General features: G+C 40.3%; 1 protein-coding gene across 1 annotated transcript; it reads right to left on the reverse strand.

The window, feature by feature from the left end:
* Positions 1–8,157: 8,157 nt before the first annotated feature.
* Positions 8,158–9,027, reverse strand: LOC112171963 (putative F-box protein At5g55150). The gene has a single exon (XM_024309095.1). The coding sequence runs from the start codon at positions 9,025–9,027 to the stop codon at positions 8,158–8,160; it is 870 nt and encodes a 289-aa protein (XP_024164863.1).

The raw sequence follows: 9,027 nt of genomic DNA on the forward strand, positions 1-9,027 counted from the left end.
TAAAAGTACTTCTGTATTTTGTATTTTTAAACATGTTAAAAGGGACTTGTTAAATTTCTCGTATTTTTGAAGTGAAAAATATTATTTACGTATTATATAGATTTTTTTTTAAATATTTTGTACATATTATTGAATATGAATTAATATTTTAAAATTAATTAATTAAAATTATTTTGCTGAATTTTTCAACAAATTATTTAATGAAATGTCCGAGTAATATACTTACATATTTTTTGCGTATTATATATATTTTGTATGTTACTAACTATGGTGTAGAGTATCTCAAAAAAAACCCTAGCTTAGTTTGGCGGCTGCTTTTTGCGACGGCGGTCTGCGACGGCGGCGCTGCAGCTTTTTCAGGTGCAAGCCGCGCTATTCTCTCTCTGAGAGCACACTGATCGCTTGTTCTAGCGATCCTAGGCGCCATTTTGTGCGTGTATCTCCTTCTGGTATCGGTCCAGATGAATGTTCTAGCCTGGAATTGTCGTGGAATCGGCAACGACTCCGCGGTGCAAGCTATGAAGCAATTGGTTACCCAACATCGTCCATCTTTTATCTTTTTGAGCGAGACAAAGGTCTCTGACTCGGATTACATGAGAAAGCTGAGACTGGAGCTACGTTATCTCAACTGTGAAGCTGTTTTTAGCCGGGGCCAGTCCGGTGGTCTGGCATTGTTTTGGAGTGATGGAATTGATGTTAGGTTTCGGTCAAAGTCGCATCATCACATTGATGTTGAAGTCTGGGAAAGAGATGGGTCTGGGATTGCTTGGAGACTATCGGGTTTCTATGGACACCCGACAACCTGTGAGCGTCACCGGACCTGGACGCTCCTTCGTGAGCTCTCTACGCAGTCTGCGCTTCCATGGATTGTGGTGGGTGATTTTAATGAAGTTCTGCATGTGGCAGAGAAAGCTGGGGGCAGTGTACGTCGTGAAGGACAGATGCAACAGTTTCGTGATGCTCTTGCCTTCTGCGACTTATTTGATCTGGGTTTCTCAGGCTCGGCTTTTACCTGGAGTAGGGCTGGCATTAGATGCCGGCTAGATAGGGCAGTGGGGACGGCGTCCTGGATGGATATATTCCCAGCTGCTCGGGTTTCTAATCTAAAACCTATTCATGGTGATCATGTTCCCATCCTCTTGGGGGTGTACCCGTCTCCCCTAGCCACTGTTCAACGTCGGCGTAAACGCTTCCGTTTTGAGAGCTTCTGGGTAAGGCATGAAGCTTGTGCAGAGGTAGTGAAATCTGGTTGGGTGTGTGAGCCACGGAACCAACCTATGTCCCAAGTTTCTAGGAAGATTATGCATACGCGTTTCGCCCTTAATGATTGGCAGAGGAATACTTTTGGATGTAGACGAAGGGAGATTGAGGTCTTGCGGGGCAGACTCCAGGCTCTTCTTGATTTACCTGCTTCCGAATCTAACCAACATGAGAGTCTGTCTTTATCCTCAAAATTGGATGGTCTCCTTGCGCAGGAGCACGATTACTGGAAGCAAAGGGCGAAGATAACTTGGCTAGCTGAAGGTGACCGCAATACTAAGTTTTTCCACCGGAAGGCGTCCAATCGACGAGCAAAAAATCGTTTGCTTGGGCTTTTTGATAACCAGGGAGTCTGGCAGTCCACGGAGGGGGGTATTGAGGCTGTGGTTATGGATTATTTTGGTTCGATGTTCAGTGCAAGTGAGGTTGATTTGTCTCATATGCAATCTGTAGTGGCACTGGTTCAGCCAAAGGTCACACCGGGAATGAACTCCAAGCTTTGTGCTCCTTACACGGCAACTGAAATTAAGGCTGCTCTCTTTCAGATGTATCCCACCAAGGCTCCCGGTCCGGATGGGATGCCTCCTTTATTTTTTCAGCAATATTGGGATACTATTGGATCTGATGTTGTGTGTGCAGTTCAGAGCTTTCTCCACTCTGGTCAGTTACTTGCTTCGATTAATTACACACACGTTTGTCTTATTCCAAAGATTAAAAACCCTGCTTGCATGTCAGATTTGCGTCCCATCGCTCTGTGTAATGTCATGTATAAGATTTTCTCTAAGGTGATCGCCAATAGATTGAAGGGTATCCTATCCCAGATTATTTCTCCTTTTCAGAGTGCTTTTATTCCTGGGCGTTTAATATCTGACAATACTCTTATTGCTAATGAGGTTTCTCATTTCATTCATAATAACCGTTCCAGTAATGATGGAGTTTTGTCTCTTAAGCTTGACATGAGTAAGGCTTATGACCGCATGGAGTGGATTTTCTTGGAGGCAGTCTTATTTCGGTTGGGATTTGATGAGTCCTGGATACAGGTCATTATGCAATGTGTCAAGACTGTCCGTTATTCTTTTTTGATTAATGGGCAGCCTCGTGGCTACTTGGCACCCACCAGAGGTTTGAGGCAAGGTGACCCTTTATCACCATATCTATTCCTGCTTTGTACTGAAGTGTTTTCCGCTCTATTGGAGAATAAGGTTACTCAGGGACAACTTCAAGGGGTTCAGATTTGTTCAGGGGCTCCTACTATCCACCACCTGTTATTTGCAGATGATAGCCTTCTGTTTGGTAAGGCTACTTTAGAGGAATGTTCTCATATTCAGGATGTCTTGTTGGATTATGAGTTAGCTTCGGGCCAGAAAGTTAATTTCTCTAAAAGCAGCATAGTCTTTAGTAGGAAGGTGTGCCCTTCTTTGCAGCAACTGATTGCAGGTTCACTTGGGGTGGTTATTGTGGACAAACATGACAAATATCTGGGTCTACCTACTTATTTGGGGAGGAATAAAACTGAGACTTTTGCTTATATACAGGAGAGTTTGAACAAGAAACTTGAGGGTTGGCAAGGCAAACTTCTAAGTAGTGCAGGGAAGGATCTTCTTATAAGGGTAGTTGCTCAGTCCCTTCCTTCATATACTATGAGTTGCTTTTTATTACCTAAGCTTTTTTGTGATTCAATGCACCAGAAGTGTGCTAAGTTCTGGTGGGGCAGTAAGGGTGAGAATCGGAAAATTCATTGGTTGTCTTGGGACCGATTATGTCAACCCAGAGAGCTTGGAGGAATGGGTTTTCGGGATTTGCATGCACATAATTTGGCTCTTTTGTCAAAGCAGGGTTGGAGGTTAATTCGTAATTCGGGTTCTCTTTTGGCTCGATTGTATCAAGCTAGGTATTTCCCTAATGGTGACTTCTGGTCTAGTGAGCTTTCCTCATCACCTTCTGCATGCTGGAGGGGTATACATGCAGCAAAACATATTTTGAGGAGGGGTGTCCGTTGGCAGGTTGGGAATGGGCAGTTAGTAAGGATTTGGGAGGATCCATGGATTCCAAGACCCTTTACTTTTCTTCCTATTATCCATCGTGTGGATGGCCCAGAGAGGGTTTCCGATTTGTTACTTCCAGGTTTTACTTGGAATCAGGCTCTTGTTAATCAGTACTTTGCAACTGAGGATGTGGATTTGATTCTTTCCATATCTCTTAGTCAGCGTGATGTACCCGATCGTCTTATTTGGCATTATGATAAGAGGGGAAGATTCTCTACTAAAAGCGCTTATGCTTTGGCTTTTAGTGAGCTTCATGACAGTGGGGTAGCTACTTCTCATCCGGGTAATCTTTCTTCTTTTTGGAAGCAGATTTGGTTTGCTCAAATTCCTGGTAAAGTTAAAGTTCATTGGTGGAAAGTTTGCTCTTCTATCCTTCCCACAGCTGCTACTCTACGCACTAGACGAGTCTTGGTCCAGGATGGTTGTTGGTTTTGCAATGATCAGGATGAATCTATTAATCACATTACGAGGGATTGTCAGTTTGTAAAGGATCTGCTTTCTTTCTTCCCTGAGTTGCATGGCGTCCTACAGATTGTTTGCAGTGAAGGTACGTCAATTGGTACTTGGTTGGCATCTTGTTTTGAGGTTCTCTCTAAAAAGAATGTGGCCCTTTTACTGTTTGTTGGATGGTTCGTATGGAAGGAGCGTAATCAGAGAGTGTGGTCAAATAGATTTGTTTCTTTGAACCACTTGCAGTTTCTGATAAGATCCTCCTTTATGTTGGTTCAGTCTCATTTGGTTACTACTCGGAGGACTTCTGGGAGGATTAGGCCGGTTTGGTCCCCGCCTTCTTCAGGCTGGCTTAAGGCCAATTGTGATGGTGCATTTGATTTGTTATCTAAATCTGGTGGGATAGGAGTGGTTATACGTGATGCATTGGGTGACATTGTTGGCGGTGCATGCATCAAGGTTAATTATGTTGCCTCTCCTGAAGCTATAGAAGCCATGGCTTGCAGGGCTGCTTGCTCCCTAGCAGTCCAATATCATCTTTCTCCCATTATTTTTGAGACTGATTGTCAGCACTTAGTCTCTTCTGTTGAGTCTGGGGGTGAAGAAACCTCACCATTGGGTCGTGTTATTGAGGATATCAATTCCTTTCTACAGGTGCTAGTTGGCTCTTCTTTGAGGCATGTGTACCGTGAGGCCAATACTGCTGCCCACAATTTAGCTAAACTTGCTCTACTTTCTTCTTTCAATTTATCTTGGAGTGGGCATGTCCCTCCAGCTATTAGAAGCTTTATTGCTTCCCAGTGTACCCATTGATTGGTCAATATAATCAGTTCGTTTTTCCCCTCAAAAAAAAAAAAACTTTGGTGTAGAATAACATCGGTAAAATTGGACAAGATAGAATCATATGTTTAATATTTATATGGGACTATAGCACACCATCATTCAAAAAAAAATTCGACATCATGTATTTTAAATGGACTATCATGCAAATTTTGGTCAAATCTCATGTTTTATTTTTTTACTACAATTTTATCAGTCTCAAATCTTATTTGTTAAATATTTATTGATCTGATGAAACTTAAAATCATGAACCAATTTTTGAATTTTTCAAAATGAAAACACAATAAATTTCATTAAAAAAACTTTGCTCGAGATTTCAGTATTCCATTAATTAGAACACATTGTAAGCATATCGTACAATAGAGTTTCGAGTCAAGTTTTGACCAAGAAGAAACACCTCGAAAACTAATCTTGACTTCCCCATGTAATCTAATCAGAATCCCTTTTGAAATTGTTAAATTGAGTTTAGAGGGAATTTTATTTTACCCGACCCGGGTAAGTATCGGTTTAGCCCGCGTAGAAGCCCAAAAGGCCCACAGTGTGATAGAGTTTATCTTTAGTTGCTACAATCCACTGGTATACAGCCTAACATACTAGCACTAAGTAAGCCAATCATCTTCCACTGTGCGAAAAACGATCACGTGGTTTATTGGCGCGAATAAATGCTATTGGCCACTGCTAAAACGAAACCGGAGCTTTTTTTTCCTTTTTTTGGTGCTTTAAAACCCCAGCATTTTAGTAAAACCTTGTAAAATAGAGAAAGCAAATTCAGTTTCTCTGTGTGGGTTATTGAGCTCTTACTAGTTTATGTGTTCCATTTCAGAACCCAGGTATGAAATCCTGACTACCCACTTCATTTCTCTTTGAATACCATTTACCTCTGTGTTTTCTCATTCATATTTCAATGTGTTCTTCAAAATATAAGTTCAGGAAGAAATTTGTGCTGAAGATTAGCTAGATACTATATACTGTGTTTGGGTAACTTTGTCTACCTCATCGGTTTGATAAATTTTCAACGGTTGAGCTGTTAATGCTAGAAAATATGAAGAATTAAATAACCCCTTTTGCGTTGAGTTCAAATATGATTTTTCATGTCTTATCTAGACCCTTGGAACTTCATTTTTCTGGTACATGTATCGGTCTTCTGTTCTTTTAAGTTGTTTATTAATCACCTTGTCTTTCTAAATCAAGATGAATTTGAGAGAGAACTTATAACAGGTCAAGGCTTTGCTATCTAATTCAGTAATTCTTATGGGTTAGATTTGCCAAAAAAATTCTTATGGGTTAGTAAATTTAGTAGAAGAACTGTAGAATTAGTTGTGTTTGCTGATGAGGCATCTATGTCCCGGCCACTTTATCTATGGTCATAGTATAAACCTTTGTTAGGGTCTTTTTGCTTATCAATGCCGAAGCGCAGCCCTTCGATTTTATAGGTAGACTGTAGGATGTTCGTAACTTGATAGCTCCCCATGTGTCGATGAGTTCTGTGCATATGATAGACAGACATACATTTATATGCATACAAATGCACTGACGAATTTTGATCATCATTGAGTGGTACATTGGGTATTTATTTTACTAATTTTGATTCAAGGGTGTGTCTATCCTTGGTTCTTTACCATTTTAGTTTGTAGTTAGGCTTAAGAGTGTTATTTATGACTCTGGACTGATTGTTACATTTAATATGTGACTTCCTGTTGTTTGGTATTTTTGTGCATGGTTTTTTCTGAATACTGTTCCTTTAAAGATTGAAACTGGAGATGAGGCAGCAGGTCTTGTGGGTGGATCGGCCACCTAGTTTCTACAACTCATCTAGTTTATGGTCATATTGTGTCATATAAAAGCTATTATTGTATCTGGTTTCTTTCTTCTGAATCCGATGGTATTTTCGGGAGAAGATTCTGAGCAAAATGCATGCTTCAATTGCAACTGATCGATCCGATGGGGATCGGGACCTTTTGTGTACTGTGCTTGAGGTAGGCGCTGTAAATATTCATTTAGTTAGTGCCCTTTGCATCAGTTCTTTTAAGTCTCAAGAAGATGTGCCATTGATGACATTTTGATCTCCATTGCAGCTTCAGATCAATGATTTGTGCTTTACGGATGCAGAAGAAATGGAGCAGGACAATGACAGTTTATGGCCTTGATCTTCTTTCTCCTATCAATATTTCATCATCAAAACTTTGGCCCCATTTATGGGATACTGTATGTTTCTCTTCTTGTGGTTCTCTACACATCTGCTCTTATGCATGTTTTCCTGATAATCTTCTCATATATTACCTTCAAAAGGCCATAGTATTTATAGCGCACTCAGGTCGCTAGGTAATCTTAAATTTTAGTAGTCATTCATCTAATAATCCTCTTGTGAGATTCGTAGCAGTGTTATGACTTCCATTTAATTCATTTGCCTCATGCTGAAAGTCTATGCAAGTCATACAATAATGAATTCTGATATGAAGTTCCATTTAATTATTTATCAACAATTACCACATGCATACAGGTAGAAGAAGTTCCAGAAATTCAAATTTCCCACAGTAAGAAGTAATAAGATCGATCGCTATATATAAGCAAGAGTTTTGAGTGAAAAATAGAAGAAGAAACTACCGATTGATTAGATCGATCAAACACATCCACATATTAAGAAAAATCACTTTGTGTGCTTGTCCTTCACATGTTGCTCTAGATCCTCTTCCGTGTGGAACAACCTCGCATCTGGAAGGCACTCAGAGCAATGATATAGCTTCCTGCTATGCTGATTTGCTGTGAAATCCTTGCTCTTCCTCTCATGAATGACCTGTATGTGTCCGATCTTATCTCCAAACTTTTTCTGACAGTCTTTGCACCAGTACATTTCATTCTTCTTCACTGTGACCTGATACACAGAGGGAGAAACAAATCCGAAATTGAATGCAAATTAAACTGAGGAATTCGAAATTGAGACAGAAATTCGAGATCTGAGGGTGAAATTGTGAAAGATAATCACCTCAGAGATCTGATTCTGCTTCTGATTCTGCCTCCTGTTCTTCGCCATAGCTCTCTCTCTCCTCTGCTCTGTTTTGGCTCTCTCTCTCTCTCTCCTCTCCTCTGTTTTGGCTCTCTCTCTCTCTCTCTAGATTTCTATCTCTATCTCTATCTCTATCTACTACTTTCTGAATCAAGGAAGGGGTAGTGGAGAGGTCTATATATAGACCGGCGAGGTGAGGGGCTGTTTGGGAACGGCATTGGCGCCTTCCCGTTTTTTTTTGAAATTATGAGACCTTGTTCGCTCTCTCCGGTGAAAAATGTGTTTTTTTTTAAACCGGACCAAACAGTATGCGATCCTTCGGGGGTCCCACGCGTCTAGTAAGAAATTTTGTACTTTTTAACACGCTTTTGCCTGAGCTCATGGGATACGAAGTAGAACTTAGTTACCAAGGCTTTCAATTTAATGATCCATGCTTACAAACTAACTAGCAAAATTATTTACTAACCATAAAACTAAGGAAAAAATAGCATCGGAGCCTCTCAAGTTAGAGATTGATAAAGGAAAAATGAGTAAAACAAAAAATTAAAAGCTAAACTTTTATAATTCAATGTTGGCCGTAGCCCAAATTGGTGTTCGATTGCTCATCTTTATCAGGTTTGCAGCTGCGGTGCCAATCCGTGAAAAGCGTTGAGTTTTGAGGTTATACACGCCGAAATTACGAGGTCCACGACTTCCATAGCCAGGTCTTTGACGATCCCAATCATGTACGAAGTATATGCAATCTGCTTGACATCCAAGAAAATCTGAAGCCAACACCGATACTACAGAGTCCCCCACAAAAATAGCAACATCACCTATAGTTTTTATCTCTGTCCACTCATGCTTATCAGCATTAATTTTGAAAACTTGGAATTTTGTTGTCTTACGTCGGCCAATTAGATGACCTCGATTAGGTTCAAAATCCATATACCTCTTAACCATCACTAGTTCTTTGTGATCATTTAACTCTACCAGATATCTCCTAATTAAGTCATCTTCTACAACAGCTCCTACTGCACTATCTACATCTCTCGACTTGAATTGGGTGGTGGTAACGGAAAAATACCAAAGCTGGTTCAGATCATCGACGGCGTAGAATTTATCTTCAAAATAAACAACATCTTCAACATTTCTAATCCCTGCATGAATATAAGTCCATGTTGTGTCTTTATCGAGTCTAATAAAAGCCATTTGACACGATCCTTCGTAAATGACCAAAACAATGCAATCCTTTACATTTGAAATTGGGTCCGCTGACATTGTAGCTTTGAAGACATAAAGGTCACATTGTCTAGACCATTGAGCCCTGGCTCGATCATCCTTTGGAGGGTTCAATGCAGGAAGGCCTATGACTGAATTTTCTTTCGCTTTCCTCCCTTTAACTTTGGATAATGGATTTATAAGCGTTACTACGAAATTCTCATCCAT

This window comes from Rosa chinensis, chromosome 1 (genome assembly GCF_002994745.2).
Source record: "Rosa chinensis cultivar Old Blush chromosome 1, RchiOBHm-V2, whole genome shotgun sequence".
In the NCBI taxonomy this organism is placed as follows: Eukaryota; Viridiplantae; Streptophyta; class Magnoliopsida; order Rosales; family Rosaceae; genus Rosa; species Rosa chinensis.

What these genes read in the sequence shown, in the direction of transcription:
- LOC112171963 (XM_024309095.1), bottom strand. Translation starts at nt 9,027, where the DNA reads ATGGATGAGAATTTCGTAGTAACGCTTATAAATCCATTATCCAAAGTT.